Source organism: Hyperoodon ampullatus, assembly GCF_949752795.1.
Source record: "Hyperoodon ampullatus genome assembly, chromosome: 1".
NCBI lineage: Eukaryota > Metazoa > Chordata > Mammalia > Artiodactyla > Ziphiidae > Hyperoodon > Hyperoodon ampullatus.
In genome coordinates, this window is record NC_136914.1 from 190,421,452 (window position 1) to 190,444,297 (window position 22,846).

Consider the following 22,846-nt stretch of genomic DNA (forward strand, 5'->3'; position numbering starts at 1 on the left):
ATCTGAAAAATATCATCATTTTGACAAATGTTGTACAACAATGCTTTTAGGACTTTGAGAGATTTTATCAAGGTTGTTGTTCAATGATTCCAAACAGTTTGCATAATAGAAGTGGCAAAATTTCCAGTACATCCTAAAGTAGGAGCCACTGTTTAATTAGACCATCAGTGTGGTTGATAGAATAAAAGAATATATATGTTCTACAACCTTAATTTTTTTTATTGCTCTTTCTCAACCATTTTGCAAATAAAAAAATATGATATAATTAAATGTAGGTCTATGAACTGAATCACTTTTTTCTTATTTTGAAAACTATAAAAAAAAAAACACCTCCAACTTGAAGTACCAGTTGTTTGACTTGTGGTCTCTAAAGACCCTCTCTTGAATCTCCACTTAATTATGTACACACACACACACACACGAGCAATAAAAACAACCATCAAGCATAACACCCATAATCTGGGGAAAAGCTATGTTAACTACAAAACCTAAGAACATAGAATCTATAATCCATTAGGAAAATATAACAACTATGAACATATATGGACCTAATAACAGAGTATAAAAATACATGAAACAAAACTGACAGAAATGAAGGGAGAAACAATCAACAATAATAGTTGGAACTTCAATAACTCACTTTCAATAACAGATGGAAAAACAAGTGAGAAGACCAATAGGGAAGTATAAAATTTGAACAGCACTAGAAGCCAACTAGACCTAACAGATACTAACAAAGGACTCCATCCAACAACAACATGATATACATTCTTCTCAAGTGCATATGGAACATTATCTAAAATAGACCATATGCTGGCCATAAAACAAACCTCAATAAATGTTTTAAAGTATAAATAATACAAAGTATGTTTTCAACCACAATGTAATGAAATTAGAAATAAATAACAGAAGAAAATTTGATAAACTCACAAATACGTAGAAACTGAGCAACATGATTATAAATAGCTAATGTTCAAAAAAGAAATCAAAAGAAAATATAAAAACAGTTTCAGATGACTGCAAATGAAGACACAGTATATCAAAACTTATAGAATGCAGTGAAAGCAGTTCCCATAGGGAAATTTATAGCTTTAAATGCCCTTATAAAGAAAGGAGATGACCTCAGCAAGATACCAAAGTAGAAGATATCAGTTTTCATCCCCCCACAGAATACAATAATTAGCTATCCACAAAAGAAAATAGCCCTGGGAGGGCTCAAGAGTCCAATTAAAAACCTACAGCAACACAGTGGAGCAAAAAACAGAATAAACACATGAAAAGGATCACTGGGAAGGTTGGCTTATCTGAGACATCTCAAGATGGCTAGGAACAAAGAAGGGCAGAAGATATCAGTACCAGCCACATAACAGGTGCCATCATTTGCTGCAGTGGCCTGCTCTGTAGAAGACCCTGGAAACCCTTGCCACTGAGAACCTGAACAGCCTCTGCAACAGACTCTCTACAGCTTTCATGAAAGAGGACCCTGTTTGTCAGTGCAAACCCAAGAAGCCTGCTCCACAGAGACACCAGCAGATTGTATGACTGAGGTAACCAATGATGGATTACCATGGATCACTGGAGAGAGACATGCTGCTGTACCTCCCTCATGAGGAGCTGCTGTTCCACTGTCCTGGAGTCAGGGCTGTCAGTCCCCCACTCCCAAACCCACACATGCCCCTGACCCCAGAGCCATGGGTGTTCCATGTACGCCTATGTTTCAGACCCCAACTTTGTGACCACGCTGTGTTTTTCCTGGGCTCCAAACCCCAGACCTGCAGCTGCCCTGCAAATACCTATATCTCAGGCACTGGAGCCACTGCAAGTGGACCTGAACCCCAGAACAACTGTCCTCTGCAAATGCACGTGTTCTAGTCCCCAGCTCCATGGCTGCCCCACGTGTGCTCATACCTCAGGCACAGAGCTGCTGGTGAGCCAGTGCCCTGGACCCTGGAGGCATGGTGGCTCCACAAGCACCCAAGCTCCAGATCTCAGGTATGTCATTGTTCCATGGATGCAACATATCAGACATCAGTGCCACCACCACTGTGAGTGTACCTGAAGCCAAACATAGCACCAAAAGTGATGCCCTCGGCCATGACATCCTCCAAGGGAGAAAAGGATGTCAGGATGTCCCCAGCAGACTTCACCACTGAAGGTCACAACAGCACTCACAGCAGCTGCAGATACCCTTAGTATTGGCCTTTGAGGATGCATGCAATCTTCACCAATGATGACCTAAGCTGACAGAGCTGCATGGAGACTATGCCACTTGGGCTGCCCTGGAGCTGGAACAACCACAGTCACCCAGTCAATGTCTCTGCAGCCACCCACAGGTGAAGGCCTTTCCCCACCAAAACCATTCTGTAAAGTCTGGAAGAAGTGACTGATCCATCAAATGCACAGACAAATGCAATTCTATGAGAGACAACAAAAATCAAGGAAACATGACATCACTAAAGGAACACAATAATTTTCCAATAACTGACCCAAAGAATTGGAGATCTACAAATTGTCAAAGAAGAACTCAAAATAATTGTGTCAAAGAAGTTCAGCAAGCTACAAGAGAACACAAATATACAACTTAACAAAATCAAGAAAATAATTATGAACAAAATGATTGTTCAACAGAAAGGCAGAACCATAAAAAAGAGCCAAACAAATTCTGGAGCTGAAGAATGCAATGAATGAAATGAACAATGCAGTAGAGAGCATCAACAGCAGATTTGTTCAAGCAGAAGAAATAATCTGTGAACTCAAAACCAGTCATTAGGAACTATTCAATTAAAGTGAAAAAAAATGAAAAAGAATGAAGAAAGCCTACATGAATTATGAGACATAAAATGCCAAAGGGATTTCTTCAAGCTGAAATGCAAGGATGCTAATAGCCCATAAAAGATATGAAAGAACAGGTATACCTCATTTTCTTGCACTTTGCTGATATTATGTTTTTTTGTTTGTTTGTTTGGGGTTTTGTTTACAAATTGAGGGTTTGTGGTAACCCTGCATTGAGCAAGTTGATCAGTGCCATTTTTCCAACAGCAATTGCTAACTTCATGACTTTGTGTCACATTTTAGTAATCCTCACTAGATTTCAAACTTTTTCATTATTGTTATATTTCTTATGGTGATCCCTGATCAGTGATCTTTGATGTTACTACTGTAATAGTTTGGCAGCACTACAAACCACATCCATATAAGACAGTAATTGATAAATGTATGCGTTCTGACTGCTCCACTGACTGGCTGTCCCTCCATCTCTCTTCCTCTCCTTAGGCCTCCCTATTCCCTGAGACACAACAATATTGAAATTAGGCCCATTAATAACCCTACAATGGTCTCTGTGTATTCAAGTGAAAGGAAGAGTCGCACATCTCTCATTTTAAATCAAAAACTAGAAATGATTAAGCTTAGTGAGGAAGACATGTTGAAAGCCATATGACAAAAGCTAGATCTCTTGCACCAAAGAGTCAGCCAAGTTGTGAATGCAAAGAAAAGTTCTTGAAGGAAATTAAAAGTGCTATTCCAGCAAACACACAAATGATAAGAAAGTGAAACAGCCTTATTACTGATATGGAGAATGTTTTAATTGTCTGGATAGAAGAGCAAACCAGCCACAACATTCCCTTATGCCAAAGCCTAATTCAGAGCAAGGCCCTAAATTTCTTCAATTCTATGAAGGCTGAGAGAGGTGAGGAAGCGCAAAAGAAAACTCTGAAGGTAGCAGAGGTTGGTTTATGAGCTTTAGGGAAAGAAGCCATCTCCATAACATAAAGGTTCAAGGTGAAGCACCAAGTGCTAATGTAAAAGCTGTGGAAAGTTATCCAGAAGAATAAGCCAAGATAATGAATGAAGGTGGTTACACTAAAAAACAGCTTTTCAATGTAGGCAAGACAATCTTCTTTTGGAATAAGATGCCATCTTGGACTTTCTTAGCTAGAGAGGAGAAGTCAATGCCAGGTTGACTCTCTTGTTAGGGACAAACATAGCTGGTCACTTTAAGCTGAAACTGATGCTCATTTACCATTCTGAAAATCCTAGGGCTCTTAAGAATTGTGCTAAATATACTCTGCCTGTGCTCTATAAATGGAACAACAAAGCCTATATGACAGCACGTCTGTTGACAAGATGGTTTACTAAATATTTAAACACCACTGTTGAGATCTACTGCTCAGGAAAAGATTCCTTTCAAAATATTACTGCTCACTGACAATGCACAGGTAACCCAAGAGCTCTGGTGAAGATGTACAAGATTAATGTTGTTTTCATGCTTGCTAACACAACACTCATTCTGAAGACTGTGGATCAAGGAGTAATTTTGACTTTCAAGTCTTATTATTTAAGAAATAAATTTCATAAGGCTATAGCTGCCATGGACAGTGATTCCTCTGATGGATTTTGGAAAAGTCAATGGAAAACTTTCTGGAAAGGATTCACCATTCTAGATGCCATTAAGAACATTCATGGTTCATGGAAAGAGGGAAAAATATCAACACTAACAAGGGTTTGGAAAAAGTTATTTCAGCTCTCATGGATGATTTTGAGGGGTTCAAGACTTCAGTTGAGGAAGTAACTGAAGAGGTGGTGAGAACAGCAAGAGAGCTAGAATTAAAAGCAAAGCCTAAAGATGTGACTTAACTGCTGCAATCTCATGATGATAACTTTCACAAATGAGGAGTTGCTGCTCATGAATGAGCAAAGAAAGTGATTTCTTAAGGTGGAATCTTCTGATGAAGATGCTCTGAAGACCACTGAAATGACAACAAAGGATTTAGAATGTCATGCAAACTTAGTTGATAAAGCTGTGGCAGGGTTTGAGAGAACTGCCTCCAATTTTGAAAGAAGTTCCACTGTGGGTAAAGTACTATAAAATGCATTGCATGCTACAGAGAAATCACTTGTGAAAGAGTCAATCAATGCAGAAAACTTCATCATAGTCTTATTTTAAGAAATTGCCACAGTCACCACAACCTTCATCAACCACCACCCTGATCAGTCAGCAGCCATCAACATCAAGGCAAGACCCTCCACCAGCAAAAAGATTATGATTCTTTGAAAACTCTGCTGATGGTTACCATTTTTAGCAATAAAAGTATTTTTTATTAAGGAATGTACATTTTTTAAGACATAATGTTATCACACACTTAATAGACCACAGTATAATGTAAACATAACTTTTATAAGCACTGGGAAATAAATAACAATATAATAATAGTAGGGAACATCAATGGCCCACTTTCAGAAATGGTTAGATCATCCACACAGAAAATCAACAAGGAAACATTGGACTTGAATCATATCTTAGACCAAATGGACCTAAAAGACACATATGGAACATTCTACCCAACAACAGTAGAAAACACATTCTTCTCAAGTGTGCATGAAACATTCTCCAGTATTGATCACATAGGGTCACAAAAGAAGCCTCAGCAAATTTAGAAAATTGAAATCATACCAACTATCTTTTCTGACCACAAAGACATGAAACTAGAAATCAGTAACTGGAAAATTCACAGATAAGTGAAGATTAAAAAACATACTCCTGAACAACAAATGGGTCAAAGAAATCAAAATGAAATCAAAAATACCTCAAAACAAACAAAACAAAGATGGAAATACAATATACCAAAAACTTATTGTATAGAGCAAAATAAGTTCTGGGAGTGCAGTTTATTGTGATAAACCCCTACATTAAGAACTAAGAAAGATCTCAAAAAAACAACCTAACTTTACACCTCAAGGAACTAGAAAAAGAACAAACTAAGCACAAAGTTAACAGAGAAAAGAAATAACAAAGATCAGAGTAGAAATAAATGAAATAGAGACCAGAAAATCAATAGAAAAAAACCACAAAACGAAGAGCTGGTTTTTGAAAACACAAAATTGACAAACCTTTAGTTAGACCAACTAAGAAAAAAAAGAGAGAAGCCTCAAAAATTTCCAAAAATTAGAAATGAAAGGTAAGACATTACAAATGACACCTCAGAAATAACAAAAAGATAACTATAAGCAATTATACACCACCAAATTGGATAACCTAGAAGAAATGGGTAAATTCCTAGAAACATACAAACTGCCAAGACTAAATCATGAATAAATAGAAAATTTGAGCAGACTAATAATGAGTAAGAAGATTGAATCAGTAATCAGAAACCTCCTAACAAAAAAAGACAAGGATCAGATGGTTTTACTGGTGAATTCAACCAAACATTTACGGAAGAATTAATGCCAGTCCTTCTCAAACTCTTCTCAAAAATTGAGGAGGAGGGAATACTCCCAAATTTGCTTTATGATGCGAACATTACCCTGATACCAAAGCCATATAAGGGCACTATGAGAAGAAAAAAAAAAGGCCAATATCTCTGATGAATATAGAAGTCAAAAATCCCAAGCAGGGCTTCCCTGGTGGCGCAGTGGTTGAGAGTCTGCCTGCCGATGCAGGGGACACGGGTTCGTGCCCCGGTCCGGGAGGATCCCACATGCCGCGGAGCGTCTGGGCCCGTGAGCCATGGCCGCTGAGCCTGTGCATCCGGAGCCTGTGCTCCGCAACGGGAGAGGCCACAACAGTGAGAGGCCCGCATACCGCAAAAAAAAAAAAATCCCTAGCAAACTGAATTCAATAGCACATTACAATGATCATGCACCATGATCAATGGGATTTATTCCTGGGATGCAAGAATGGTTCAAAATATGTAAATAAATAAATGTGATATACCACATGAATAGCATAGGAGTGTTCTCCCTTTTCTCCATGCCCTAAATAAATAGGAAAACAACCATGTTCAAGGATCAGAAGACTTAAAATTAAGATTACAGTACTCCTCAATTTAATCTACAGATTCAATAAAATTCCAATCAGAATCTCAGCTGACTTCTTTGTAGAAGTTCACAAACTGATTCTAAAATTTAAATAGAATTGCAAAGGACTCAGAATAGCAAAATCAATCTTGAAAAAGGAGAACAAAGTAGGAGGACTCATATATCCTGATTTCAAAACTTACTATACAGCAATAGTAATCAAGAAAGGGTGATACAAACCATGGAATACTACTTAGCTATAAAAAAGGAATGATTTTTCTTTTTTTAAAGGGTGATACTAGCACAAAAAATAAACACAGATCAATGGAATAGAATTGGGAATCCAGAAATAAGACCATGAATCTATGGTCAACTGATTTTCAACGAGTGTGCCAAGACCATTCAATGGGTTAAAAAGAAATAACCTTTCAACAAATGGTGCTGTAATAACTGGATAGCCACAAGGAAAAAAAATGAAGTTGGATTGTTACCTCACACCATATATAAAAGCTAACTCAAAATAGCTCAAAGATCTAAATATAAGAGCTAAAACCATAAAACTTCTAGAAGAAAACGGGTAGGTTTTCATGACATCAAATTTAGCAAAGGATACTTAGATATGACACCAAAAGCATGAGACACAAAAGAAAAAATAGACCATTTTGATTTCATCAAAATTAAAACTTTTTGTGCTTAAAAGGACACAATGAAGAAGGTGGAAACACAACCCACAGTAGGGAGATCAGCCAAAATGGTGGAGTAGAAAGACCATGAGCTCACCTCCTCTCATGGCCACACCAAAATAACAACTATTTACAGACCACTTATTGATGGAAAAGACCAGAACCTACCATAAAAGATCTTCTATAACAAAAGATATAAAGAAGGAACCACAGTGAGATAGGTAGTCAAGACCCATACCCTCTGGGTGGGTGACCCACCAACAGGAAAATAATTACAATTTCAGAGCATCTCCCCAAGGAGCAAAGGTATTGAGCCCCACATCAGTGTCCCCAGCCCAGCATTCCTCTGCCAGGAAGATGAGCCACTAGAACTTCTGGCTTTGAAGGCCAGTGGGGCTTACTTGTGGAAGACCCAGAGAGCTGTGGGAAATGGAGATTCTGCTAATAAAGCGTGCACACAAAAATCTCACATGTTCCGAGACCCAGCTCAGAAACAATAATTTGAAAGGAGCCTGGGTTAGACCTACCTGCTAATCTTGGAGAGTCTCCCAGAGAGACAGGGATCAATTGGAGCTCACAGACACTGGAGGCAGCCATTTTTAGGAGCTCATTCTACCACATACTATTTTGGATCCTCCCTCTAGCTTATTAGCTCCAGGACCCAGCTGTGCCCGTGCCCACCAACCCACAGGCACCAGTACTAGGACATTTCAAGCCAAGTAACTAACTGGGTGGGGACACAGTCCCACCAACCAGTAGACAAGCTGCCTTAAGGCCCCCCCTGAACCCACAGCCACCCCTGGACACAACCCTGCCCGCCAGAGGATGCAGGATCAGGCCCCACACACACCAGTGAGGCAGACACCAGCCTCAGGACAATGGTACCCCTGCAGCCTGCAGACTCAGCCCACTCATCAGCAGACCAGCACCAGCTCTGGGACTAGCTGGGCTCCGACCCTGCCCACCAGCAAGCCAACACAAGCTTTAGGACATCCTGGACCTTGCAGCCAGCCATGGCAAGAACCAGCCTCACCCACCAGCAGTCTGACACCAGCTCTGGGACCCTGGGCCCTGTAGCCAGACCCCAGGACTCAGCTCTTTCTGCCAGTGGGCTGGCACTAGCCCCAGGACCTAGCTTCACCCACCAGTGGGAAGACACCAGTCCAGGATCTCCTTGACTCCAGCTCTGTCCACCAGTGAGCTAGCAGTAGCCCAGGGGCCACCTGTGGGTCTGCAGCCAGCTGCCTCATGACCCAGCCCCACCAAGCAATGGCCAGCAGCCTCTGCACAAGGCAGGGCCTGGCAACCAACCAGACCCGGGGCGGGTGGTGGAGCCAAGCCTACGAGACCACCCACAGTAGTCAGCCCACCACAACAGAAGGACCCAAGCAGCCCAGCTAGCGGGCATCCCCAGAGCATATATGGGACCCATAAGGAACTCTTTCAACTCAGTAATGAGAAGATAAGTAGCTCAATTTAAAAATAAGAAAAATATATGAGCAGACATTTCTCCAAGGAAGAAACACAAATGGCCAATAAACATGAAAAGATTTTCAGTATCACTAATCTTCAGGGAAATGCAAATCAAAACCATAATGAGATACCACTCCACACCCAGGGGGTAGCTAGAATCAAAAAGGAAGATAAAAACAAGTATTGGTGAGGATGTAGAAAAATCAGAACCTTCAGAACTACTGATGAGAATGTAAAATTGTGAAACAATTTGGAAATAGTCTGGTAGTTCCTCAAATGATTAAACATAGAGTTACCATATGATCCAGCAATTCCACTTCTAAGCATATACCAAAGAGGAGAGATGAAATCATATGCTCACACAAAAGCCTGGACATGAATATTTATAGCAGCATTATTCCTAATAGTCCAAAAGTGGAACAACCCAAATGTCCATCAATTGAGGAATGCATAAACAAAATCTGGTAAAACCATACAATGGAATATTATTCAGTGATAATATAACATAAATGAACTTATCTACAAAACAAAAACAGACTCACAGACATAGAGAACAAAATTTGTGGTTGCAAGGGGGAGGGAGGGTGGGGGAGGGATGGACTGGGAATTTGGGATTAGCAGATGCAAACTATTATACAGAGAATGGATAAACAACAAGGTCCTACTGTATAGCACAGGGAACTATATTCAATATCCTGTAATAAATCACAATGGAAAAGAATATGAAAAAGAATGTATGATATGTATAAATGAATCACTTTGCTGTACAGCAGAAATTAACACAACATTGAAATCAACTATACTTCAATAAAACAATTTTTTTAAAAGAAAAAAAAAGTAGTGAAATACTAATCCATGTTACAACTGGGATGAACCTTGAAAACATGATGCTAAGTGAAAGAAGCCAATGCAAAAAGCCACATTTCTTTTTACAATTCCATTTATATGAAATGTCCAGAACAGGAAAATATAGAGATAGAGAGATTAGTGGTTGCTTAGGTCTGGGAGAGATGGGGACTGTGTTGTAATAGCTAAAGAGTACAGGGTTTCTTTCTGAGGTGATGAAAATGTTCTAAAATTGACTGTGGTGATGGTTGCACGTATCTGTGAATATACCAAAAAACCACTGAATTATACACTTTAAGTGGGTGAATTTTATGTTTTGTGAATTATATCTCAATAAACCTGTTAAAAATTATTTATTTTAGAACATTAGACCAAACTAGATGAAATATTACCAGGAAAGATGATGCCAACTATATCACATTACAACTGTATTTATTAATTTAACTAATTGTTCCAAAATATATATATATATATAAAAGACAAGAATGAAATAAGCCAAAATATTGCCTGTAGGTGATACTCTTCCATCTTTTTTAACTTTCTCTACTTGCCAGTGCATGTTATCACAGTGAGAATCAGGATAAAAGTATAAAACCTATAATAATCCGTTATAAATTCATGGAAATACAGACAGGAAGAAGACCCAGGACCACATGCTTTAGGTTCCTAAAAGCTTCTGTTCTGAGGAATCTGGGCTCCAATAAAGGAATCTGGGAAAGAGACACTAACAACCAGATGGAAGGGCCAACTCATACTGTCGAAGTTACAATGACACTCCCGCTCTGCACCACTCCAACTCCACCCCAGCTCCAGCCCAATTTAATACTATTCTTTCATAGATTGAAATGCAAAGAGAATCTCTGATTCTATTTGAATCAGTGGAAAGCTAAATTATGAAAGATACCTACCCCTGGGAAATCATGTACAAACCTGGAAAGCCTGCATACCCACAAATTTAAAAAATAAAAATAGTAAATGTATTGGTTACATTAAACCCTGTTAGGGAACAGAACCCTGAAGTTCAGAACCTGGAGCCATAAATCACATCAGACTGCACCTCACCCTGCGTAAAATTGACGGTTCCAAATCCATCAATCGTGCCAGCTGCAAAACTGTAGCCCAAGGCTGGTTTACATGTTTTTGCCTAAAGGAAAAAATTTAAAAAACAAAACAAAAATGAAACTTAAAAAAAGAAACAGAAGTTGAACTTCAGTAATGAGATCAGCCCAGAGCTTTACCCTTGTGGCATAATCAGTGTGACTCAGTGACACTTACTGTGTGTGTAGAATTGAGCCAGACAGTGACGTCCGTCATATTCACCCACTGATGAGCCGAAGCCAGTGGCCCAGTTACCTCCTGAGAGGCGGAGGCATACAGTTCCTAGAAAACACACACAGCCTTACCATTAAAAGCAAAAAAGTTAAAATGAATACCAGCAACCATACCTAAGAAGTGCCAATTTGGAAAAGAGTCTTTCAGTCAAGTTTTGTTTTGCTGTCTGATTAGACAGAGCATGCGCATCTCTCCACCAAAGGAGAGATGCGCATGCTCTGTCTAATCAGACAGCAAAACAAAACTTGACTGAAAGACTCTTCCCCTGTAGCTTCCCAGAAACTTGAAGGCCCTGAGAACATTGATCTGTGTCTTTTTCCCACAAATATGAAATTCCAGTGATGCAGGCTATGGTACAAACGCTCCAATCTCACTAGAAAGACAGTCAAGAAAATTTAAGGTTAGGAGTAGGTGGGCCAAATTACCTTCTTTGCCAGAACAAGAGTGCATCCATGGGGATTCTCACGGAGTTTTCCTTCTCACAGCCCTTGAGTCCTCTGTCAGGGCTGGTGCCAAAGGGGGGCTTGAAAGTCTTCAGGACCCACTTCATCTGCATCTGTTCCCCCACCCACTGTTCACCTTTGGATGTTCTTTTTTTTTTCCAGTATGGTCAATTGATCCTTTTTTAATCTTATGGGCAATGTGAGTCAAAATATATTTAGGAAGGTTTGTTTGTATTGATCTGTATCATACAGTAGAGGCAAACCCTGCTTCAGCACCAATGCCTTTGCCTGACACCTAACTCATTTCTACTCTATTGCCATGTCAGTTTCCACAGCCACATGGGAACGCTCAAGTTGTCAGTAACACTAGCTGCAGCCTGCGTCTCCTCATTAAGAGGGTGGTTGTGCCTTGCTGAGAAGAGAATCCAGAATGTGGGACAAATCTCTATGTTGACTGGGCTCAGAATGGTAACAAAATTTCTGACGCCAAATTGTGTCAGGGGTGAACACCCTAAATAGAATCTGTTAATTTACAACAATCCACTGATAATACCACAGTAATTAAAAAGAAACTGCAGCTATTAGGTTGCCTGGTGTCTGATGTTTTTAAGGTGTTTTTGTTCTTCCTTAATTGCTCCTGAAACATTTTAGAACCCTTGAGACAAAATATTTACACACACACCCTCTCTCAAGCCCATGCTCACTAAAGGTAGGGGTAAGCTATAAAAAGGAAGAGATTTAACTATCTTTGTCGGAGATGGCTCAGCTCAAAGCTATCTTTTGTCTTTTCCATCAAAAATGTCTCCATAGGAGCTGATACAAAATATGTAAGCAAAATGGAAGATAAAATTTAGAAGAGGAAGGAGGATAGAGTAACTTGTAGTAAGCTCACTGGAGACCAGATTCTCTCTTCATCAAAAAATCTTTTAAAAAGAAAATGTAAGATGGATGATCTTTCCATATCAAAAAAGACCAGGGACTAATTTGAATCCAAATTGCAAGAATTGGCAGTGGTGCCACTCAGCTTTATCTTGTCACCGAAGGAAAAGTTAAGAAATGGTAGGGCTTCCCTGGTGGTGCAGTGGTTAAGAATCCACCTGCCAATGCAGGGGACATGGGTTCGAGCCCTGGTCCGGGAAGATCCCACATGCCGCGGAGCAACTAAGCCTGTGCTCCACAACTACTGAGCCTGCACTCTAGAGCCCGTGAGCCACAACTACTGAGCCCGTGTGCCACAACTACTGAAGCCCGCGTGCCTAGAGTCTGTGCTCCACAAGAGAGGCCACCGCAGTGAGAACCCCGCGCAACGCAACGAAGAGTAGCCCCTGCTCGCTGCAACTAAAGAAAGCCTGCGCGCAGCAACAGAGACCTAAAGCAGACAAAAATTAATTAATTAAAAAAAGTTTTTTTAAAGAAAGAAATGGTCAGGTGACTTGGCAGGCCAAGGCCTGAGAGACTTCTGAGAATTTGGGTCAGTCTGGTTATATCTGGTCATACCACATGAATTGAAAACTTTACAATCTATCATCCACTGCCTGAAGCAAGCATTCTGGCTGAAAGAGAATGTTTCCTGATTACTTGCTTTTAAATGTACTTCCCGTAAGAAGCCAGACACAAGCAGTCAGAGAGAGAGAGGTTCCTGTGTGGTTTGTGAAAACAACCTTCCTGGTTGACAATAAACAGCATTCAGTCTTCCAGACTCCTTGGTGCAGCTTAAGCTCCTGCTGTCTTCCTTATAATTACGGACTTCCTGATGAACAATGTCAGTGGATTTTAAAGCATAGTTTTGAATGAAGATGAAAGAAGCGGGCCCACAGCTTACCTTTGCTTTCTCATATATTATCCGTCCTATGATTTGTGTGCTCTCAAGCATATCCTGCCCAGGTCCCATAGCAATGCACATGCTAGGCTGGAACAAAATGACACAAGATGTGTTCTTGGTGAAATAAGCGATTCTTTTAAGGAATGGAAAATGACAAGTGAATCTAAGCAAATAGATTTTTTTTAAGCCACATTCCAGCATTTCTTTTCAGGTGTTCTCTTAAGTTACAGATTATGAGAAGCAAAATCATTCACGGAATTAGAGCAATGAATCTTGCTAGAAATCATCTATTCTAGAAACTTACTTTTAAAAATAAGGAAACTGAGGCTCAGGTGGGTTAGATTTACTGAAGATTATACAGGTAGCTAATATCTGAGCTATTACCTAAAGCCAGGACTTTCCATTTTCTGCACATCTTTCTCTTTGCTGGTTTCTGCCTATGGCACTTGCTCATGATTGCCTTCAATTGAAACTCAGTTAAAATTATATTGGAACAACTAGCTGACCCTCTGGAAGAAAAATCAGTAAATACATCTGGCTCTATATTTTACTTCTTAAACCAGAAAAATTTGCGAATGATCGGATACTTAAATATTATAAATGGCACCCAAAATGTATTAAAAGAAAATATGGATGAATATATTCTAAAGTCTAACGATGTGAAAGGCCCTTCTAAAAATTATATGGAACACAGTTTGACAGTTTAAACATTTTAAACATCCATATCGGGAGGAAAAACATAAGTAAGACTGAAAGATAACTGATAAATGGGGTGTTGAGGGATGAGTTTGCACAGTTTATGACAAACTAAGACTTTAATATATTAGGAGCTTTAAAAAGTCAGCAAGAGGGGCTTCCCTGGTGGCGCAGTGGTTGAGAGTCCTCCTGCTGATGCAGGGGACACAGGTTCATGCCCCGGTCTGGGAAGATCCCACATGCCGCGGAGTGGCTAGGCCCGTGAGCCATGGCCACTGAGCCTGCGCGTCCAGAGCCTGTGCTCCACAATGGGAGAGGCCACAACAGTGAGAGGCCACGTACTGCAAAAAAAATAAAAAAAAAAAATCTAAAAAAAAAAAAAAAATAAAAAAAGTCAGCAAGAAAAAAATACCCTTATTAATACATTTTGATTCATTCATATTGAGTTGGGTATTCTCTTATTTGTAGTAAAAATCATCACATTGTATACCTTAAACTTAGACAGTGTTGGATGTCAATATATCCCAATAAAGCTGGAGAAAAATAAAAGCAAAAAAAAAAAAAGCATCCTAATGGATAACACCATGGATACAGATGAAATAGGTAATTCACACACACAAAAAAAATGTAAATGTAAATGGCCATTCAACGTTATAATAGGTTCAATCTTAATGAATAATTGAATATAAATTTAAACTACAAAGAGAGAACTCTTCACATTTGTGCTGGAAAAAAATTGAAAGATTGACAAACCTGCTGGAGGAGAGAGTTTGGGGAAAATGTCACTCATGCACTGTGGGTAGAAATGTGATTGAGAGTATTTGAGCAATGTGTAGAGTATATTAGAGGTGCTTTGAATAAAAAGAACAAACTCATTTTGGAATTTTGGAATTTAACAAGTAATCCTCAAATCTAATGTGAATTAATGATGTGTAAAAATTTTGGAAGTGAACGGTAACAAAGACTTTTTTTCATTGAAGTATAGTTGATTTACAGTGTATGTTAGTTTCTGGTGTATGAAGACTTTCTATATAAAAATAGTAATATACAATGGAAAAGTATAATTGTTAAAACTATATTTCTCATTGAGTGGGGTTGACTGAGATAAAATAAATAACCCAGAAATAGTGTTTAATAAAAGCAATATGGCAGGTGAAATACTCTATAAACACAAAGAATAAGAACCCAGAAGCTAGAATCTGCTGCTCATGTCAAAGTTGCAAAAATCTAAATGAAGATGGGAGGACAGTCTTACTTGCTACCTTTAAAACTTATCACATAGAATTGTATATAGTCATAAAGAGATTTTTTAAGACAAATTAGGTAGAAAACTCAAATCCTATATCAATAAAAAAATCAATAAATTATAGAATGTTGTTCATGAACACATAGACATATGAAGAGGTGTGAGAGTGGTAACTTCGGGGAAAGGGAGAGGGTAGAGGGGAAGGAGGTGAACAGGGACTTTCACTTTTTACTGCTCTTTATGCTTCCCATGTGGTTTGAGTTTTTACACCAAGATTGTTTTGTTTGTTTGTAATATATAAGAAAGGAAAAAGAATTTTGACCTTGTATTTTTAGAAAACCCTATAGACTTTATAATCACTGAGAAATGTCTCAGGCAGGCAGTTTTTGTACTAAATTGTGACTTCAGAAATGCCAAGGAAAAATGTTTCAGGCTGTCCAATTTTGGGGAAGGATATTTAATCTCTGACATGTACTAAATTGTCTTACCATTCAAAAAATTTAACAATCAAATGGAAAACTACAATTTTACCCAATCAAAATTTAGTGGGTGCTAGCAGTAAGTAGGCCAGAGTATACTTGAGGAGAACATAATTGTACATGAATGTTGAATAGTTAAACATAAAATGTACTTGAGATGCAAAAACAGATTTCATGTCATCATTACCTACCCCACCAATGGGACAAGTGCTATTGGCATTATCACAAGACTCTCCCGTGTTGATGCAATGCGGGCCAAGAATATTGGAGGACACATCTCCCAGGTTCGATGAAGCAAAAGCTGCTACATACGGTCCCTGCCAAAAGAAACATCCAGTTGCCGTTTATTCTTTCTTTTTTTTTTTTTTTTTTATTTCAGGGCCAAGAAAGGAGAACAGGCAGCTCATGCTCAAAAGACCCACACTCCCCAATGGCTTTCAGGGGAGCATTTTTAAAGGCAACATTTGGGGGTGAAGGCTGCAGGATTCATGACTTTCTTCTCATGGATATGTTGTGAAGTAACAGTGTGGTGTTTTAGGAATCTTAATCATCAACTTTCTGGTTCCAAACAGTCTGGGGTCTAATGCTTGTGCTCAGCAGGTAGTCGCCATCCTCCACCTGAGTGGGGGTCTCAGTTGCTGTAGAACAACTGGTTTCAGGACTTAATGAAGCTCAGGTTCTTGATGTCTCATCGCAGAAAGAATTCAGTGAGAGACAAAGTGATAGGTAAGAAGTGGATTTATTTAGAGAGAAACATACTCCACAGACAGAGTGTGGGTCATCTCTGAAGGTGAGAAAGGCCTATTCTTTCTTATTTACCACAATGAGTTCATTAAAAAGGCAAACATTCAACCCACTCTGGCGAACTATTCAAAATCATTTGCATACGACAAAAGGAGGATGTACAATATTCTGAGAGAATTTTTTATTTCTGAAAAGGCTCACATTGCCCTCAGCATACGTGTTATTACTCGTGATATTCCAGTTATCAATAAAGCTATTTCAAGTAGGAGAGTTTCAAATTTGTGTCTCAAACAGCAACATTTTGACCAGAAATACAGTGTGCAACGAGTTATAAAATGCTGACCAATCAGTCTAGTGTCTGGTGTTGTACCTGGAGCTCAGATATCCATTTTCCCTTTAAAAATAAATAGCCTATTGGCTTAAAAAGTGAAGAGCCAATCCAGATTTTTCTGTTGTACAACTGAACCTAAATATAGCCTCCACCACCCAGACGTGCCCTCTGTGTATATTTTCTCTATCTCTTCAACCTGAAATAACAACACAAAACCTTTTAGAGTAGGGCAAGACCTTAACCTCAACCAACTGGACTACAATTCTACCTTAAATTCTTAAATTTTCTTAGGGAAAGAGATAATCAAGTATAGGAGATTATGTGTCTTTTTTTATACTAAAAAGATAATGGGAAACTCCTTTCTTTTCCCTAAAACACAGGCTAAAATGAAAAAAAAATAGAGATTTGCCAACAAAGGAGCTAAAAAATCAGACCAGATGTTCATGGGCTAATATTCCCATAACATCGCACAGAAAAACCTGAACGAACTTTTTGGCCAACACAATATCTTTGTAACAGAACACTTATTCTAGGCAAGGGCCTGGGGTTCTCATCCCATCATATATTCTTCTGCAATTAGGGGTTAGATGCTGGGGTCAAGCAGAGCAGGGTCCTTCCTCGCCAAATATCTGCAGTCGGTAATTTACACAAAGCTGACGAGTTTCCTGGAGTACATGGACTGGGTTCCTGGACACCCCCAACTCTGATCCCAACACTCACTGCATTTCAAAGTTAAAAGACAGCTCTAATGGATTAGGGTTGTCTCTGACTTAGGCCATATTGCAGGAAAGTAGAAATTCCTTGAAAGGAAATTAAGAAGGAAGTCTGGACCACAAAAAAAAACTCATTCCCTGTCCTCATTCAGATTCCTATACCATTAAGAAGGTGCTTAATAATGTTATATCTCTGAAAACAAGAGATATAAACACAACACAATTTATCGTATTTCCAAGTTAATCAAAAATTATATAAGGCAAAAATTATTATATATTAATTTGCCCATCCTTATCCAACTAATTGTAACTTTATGAAGTCATCACATCAGTAGTATTTGACACAAAGCTAACAGTCATTTAAAATTTTTCTTAGGGAGGATGGAGAATTCTTTCTATCCAAGCATGTCAGTATGTGGCATCCATGATGACACTTTCCTCTGAAGATTTGAATCAGCTATTCTGAACATTGAATGAATGACGATACTCAATGAATTAAGATGAAGCTTTCCATGACGTAAATTCTCACCTCTCCAGGTAGATATCCTTTGTTCTTCTCTTGCTCAAAAAGGTAAGAAGCATAGCCCACATTGTCACTATTTACAAGATGATTGCTATTGTTCATGCTGACTGGGTGGATGGCAAACCAGCTGTAAAAGAACAGGAAGCCCTAGGTTAATGAAGAGAACCAGATAACTAGGGTGAAAAATGATGACTGGGAGCTTAAGTTTTCTCCAGCTATAAAAAAAAAAAATTCTTTTGATGATAGGCATTCTATCAAAACATTTAGGTTCTTTCATTGTTAATGAAACTCAAATTACTAATAATATACTCAAGAAGTCTGACCACTTACTTAAATTAAAAGTATTTCATCATTGTCATCTTCATCATAAGCTTTTAACAAGAGCCAATACTGGTTAGTTACCGGGTGATATACCTAAAGAATTGTATCAACATAGACTTTATCCTTCAAGACAGGTACACACATAATAATTATTCAAATCAATCCTATCCAATTCAATAGACATTTACTGAGAGCCAGCTGTGTGCCGAGCGCTGAATAAATTGCAATTTACTCTAGAATCTTGCAGAAGACAAAGATGTAAACAAATGGCTTTGATACAGTGTGACAAATATTATAAATAAGGAGGCATAAAGTGTTTGAGGACCACAGATGACTAACAATTAATTCTTAAACGCATTCCAGAGAGAAAGAACAGCAGAGTAAATGCACAGGGGTGTGAAAGAGGATGTTATGCATAATTCAGTATATCCTTATGCATAGTAATACCTTGTTTAAGTGTAGAGCTATAGAGTTCACAAGTTAATTTCACATCTGTTACCTCATTTGAATTTCACAACAACCTTGAAAAAGAGGCTGGTATTACCTGCGCCCCACAAGGTGTCTCGGAGAAGCAATATGGAAGCCTACTTGTCATAGAGGAACAAGGCTAAAGTTTGGGTCTTGTGACACCTTGTTTGGTGGCCTTTGTAGGATCAAACCTCGACACAGGTGAAAAGGGTGTTTACAGGATAGAAGGCTGTAAAGCAGATTAGCAAGAATACTCAAGAAAAGAGAGATGCCAATCAATAAATTTTCAAGCTAATTTAGGATTTTTAAAAATCTTTTGTTGATTTTTCTTCTCTGAAAGCTTTTAAAACATTTCTACCTAAGTAATATGGTACACAAAACTGAACATTGACTTAATGACTAGGGATGTTTTGGGGCTTCAAGTCATCATTCAGTATTCAGTTCTCGTTACCCAACAAATGTATATGTAGGTCAGAAGTGGCCAGCACAACACCCACAGGGGTTGGGTAGGCAACATAGGAGTTAAGCTGGTTGGTACAATAGGGACTGTGAATTGGGGAGGCACTTGCATAGTCTAAGGACCACAGCCTCTACTGGGCTGTGGCCAAATGCTGCCTGATAGGAGCATAAGCCGGTGCTGCCAGATCTTCCACAAATCCATGGTTTTGGGAAAATGTATCAATTTAAAAATTCTATTTAAAGAAGTAAATGGCATGGAAACCAAGGAGAAGAATGGTTACAAGTTAAGAGACTTAAGACACAAAGCCAACAAATGTAGTTTGTGCACTGTGTTTGGATTCTGACTCAAAACAACTGGGAAAAGACTGTTGATACAATCAGGGAAAACTGAACACAGACTAGGTTTTAGATCATATTAAGAAATTATTTTTAATTTTGTTGATTGTGATAATGGACTGTAGTTATATTGGACTGTAGTTATATTTGTCTAAGTTTTTATCTGGTACAGATACACACTGAAATATTCATGAATAAAATGATATGTGGTATTTTTGCTTTTAAATACTCTAACTAAACAAACAAACAAACAAAAAGGAAAGGAGGGATGAAACAGAATGGCAGAGGATTGCTAATTATTGAAGCTGGATAATTGTTCCATGGAGATTCATTAGACTAATCACTCTAAACTGGCATATATTTGAAATTTTCCATAATTGTTTTTTGTTATGCTGACATCCATTGAAAACTTTTTCCTTCCAATTTTATTGAGATAACTGACGTACAGCACTGTGTAAGTTTAAGGTGTACAGCGTGATTTGACTTATGTACATCATGAAATGATTATCACAATACATTTAGTGAACATCCATCATCTCATACAGATACAAAATTAAAGAAAAAAAATTTTGTGATAAGAACTCTTAAGATTTACTCAAGAGCTTTCATATATAATATATAGCAGTACTGATTATATTTTTCATGTTGTATATTATATCCCTAGTACTTATAAGTGGAAGTTTGTACTACTTTTTGACTGCCTTCATCCATTTCAATTTTTTTTTTTAATAGTGTTAGACCAAATCACCAGTCTATAGGCTGCATTCAGCTCCCAAGGTGTGTATTTGCCACTATGCAAAGGTACAGAAGTTTGGATTGAAGGCAGTTCTAAGGCCATTCCCTAGAAGTTACTTGCAAGGTTTCTATATGTTTTAAAATCCTTATATTCATTTCTTTTTTGTGGTTTTTCTCTTTCTCCTAAGACTCAAGTGCCAAGGGATATTCTAGTCAACTAGTATTTTCCAGTCAGTTGAAATCTGCTTTTTTGTAATTTTATTCCATTTAGTTTGGAAGGAAAATGAGGTGGTGGCCATGAGAGTTCCAAGGCTCTCCAACCAAAATATTTCCAACATGATCACACTGAGGTCAGCCAGATGCAACCTCTCCAGTGCAATCAAAGGAAACCCACAGAACAATTCTATCAATGTTAGACAATCATTTAGTACTTATTGGGTGAAAAACTTTATATATACGTTCTCATTTTATTCTCACAAGAACCATTTGAGTCAGATGCTTTCCTTATCCTCATTTCAAACCAAGGAAACAAAGGCTCAGACTGATGAAGTAACATGACCAAGGTCACAGAGTTGTAAGTCAAGAAGCAGGACTATGAATCCAGGTTTGTCCGACCATAAGCCCATGTTCTTATCTGCTATGGGATGCGGGCTCTGTCCCTTCTGTTCATTCAATCGCTCATTCAATATACATTTAGTTAACTCTGACTCTGTGCCAGACACTGGGGACACAGAGATGCACGAGGCATCATCTCACCCTTGAAAAATGCTTCACAGACGATGTGACATTTGAGCTGGGTCTTAAAAGATGAGTAAGTCAAGAGGGAGGGGACATGGGGATATATGTATACATATGGCTGTTTCACTTAGTTGTACAACAGAAGCTAACACAGTATTGTGAAGCAATTATACTCCAATAAAGATCTATTTAAAAAAAAACAAAAACGATGAGTAGGAACTTGGCAAGGGGATGACTGGAGAAAAGACATTCGTAGCAAAACTATGGAGATGGGAAGGAGTGCAGTGTGTTCAGAGACTGGATAGTCAGCATGACCAGAGCAGAATGGATGAGGGCGAGGAGAGATGGAGGTTGCTCCATTCATTCAATCAATATGAATGTATTAGTAACCAGGTGTGTGGCTGGCCTTATGTTAAACCCCAAGGAACATAGAGAGGAATCAGGTGTGTTCTCTACCATCAAAGAACCACAATAATATCTGGGAGAAAGCAAATGCTAAGAATTTTGGTCTATAATTAGACTATAGGCTTGAATTCTTATTCATTTATTTTCATTTATTTTAGGCCATAGAAAATTAATTGAATTTTTTCTTTACAAAACTGAAAAAAATGTATTCAAAAAAGTTATTTGCATTTCAGAATAAGACGATACTGTTTTTCCTTCTCTGCCCTTTAAAATATATGCTATAAAAATATCAGGCTTGTCACAGCAACCAAAGTACTTTGGTAAGAGATGAATATTTATAAAGATAGGCAGAAAAGTGGTCATTTTAATTTAAGAATGCTTACTTACAGTTTATTTTATCTGGTCAAAAAGTATTCATCAAAGCAAAGTTCAAGAGAGAGGAAGAAAGGTTTAGGTAGTTTCAAAAGAAGTTAGAATATAGACATAAAAGGATGACTATGTCTTTGATAATAAACTTTTTAAAATAATGATTAGGTCACAACTAGGGCAGGGCTCTACTTGAGTCAGCATGATGCAATCAAGGTGCTGAGGAAAGTGAAGAGATTTGAGATCTTATCATTATAAGGAGCAAAGTTAGTTAAAATTTCTAGATCCCTGTTTCCTAAGACTGAAAAATAGATTCCAACTGTGCTTTGTGAATCAATAAACAGTGAATTAATACAGAATAGTATAATTATTCTCTCCTATGTAACTGAGACATTTTCTAGTGTCTCTTTCAATTCAGACATTGTGTACTTCCTATTCTGAAGCAGAAAAGCCAAATGCAGAATTGAGCTTCTTAAATATTCTAAAACAGTAACAACCCGTCCCAGGTTCCATTCTCTCAGACCTGAGCCGCCCTGTTTATATGGAGGTCATGCTCTGCAAAAAGGTGACTGGCAAAGGGGTAAGTGGAGGCTGAAATCCAGCCGCCTCTCAGCTTCCCGAGCAAAGAACCTTAGTCAGCCCAGAGAAGGGAGTGCTTTTGTGTGCTGTGCACCAAGTCCTATGTGCTAGGTGTGGCCATCTCCAACCTAAGTGCGCACCAATAGAGGAAGAGAATATTGTACCTCCATTCAAAGGTAGTGTTCATGAAGATGTGTAATAACATGGGAGCCCTTTGGACAAATACAATAGAAGATGCTGTAGTGGATTCAATAGTTCCCCCCCCCCAAAATTCACATCTACCATAACCTCAGAATGGGACCTTATTTAGACA

The 22,846-nt window shown here is 38.5% G+C and overlaps 1 protein-coding gene across 1 annotated transcript in view; it reads right to left on the reverse strand.

Annotated features, from left to right (window-relative positions):
• Positions 1 to 22,846, reverse strand: part of ASAH2 (N-acylsphingosine amidohydrolase 2) — a gene marked incomplete at both ends in the record, with an annotated part of 87,418 nt that overhangs the window by 38,436 nt on the left and 26,136 nt on the right. The window contains 5 exons of the mRNA XM_079707819.1: positions 10,860 to 10,941; positions 11,073 to 11,177; positions 13,395 to 13,481; positions 16,007 to 16,132; positions 18,133 to 18,253. Of these exons, the coding sequence (XP_079563945.1) occupies positions 10,860 to 10,941; positions 11,073 to 11,177; positions 13,395 to 13,481; positions 16,007 to 16,132; positions 18,133 to 18,253 (521 nt within the window). The remainder of the gene's footprint in view (positions 1 to 10,859; positions 10,942 to 11,072; positions 11,178 to 13,394; positions 13,482 to 16,006; positions 16,133 to 18,132; positions 18,254 to 22,846) is intronic.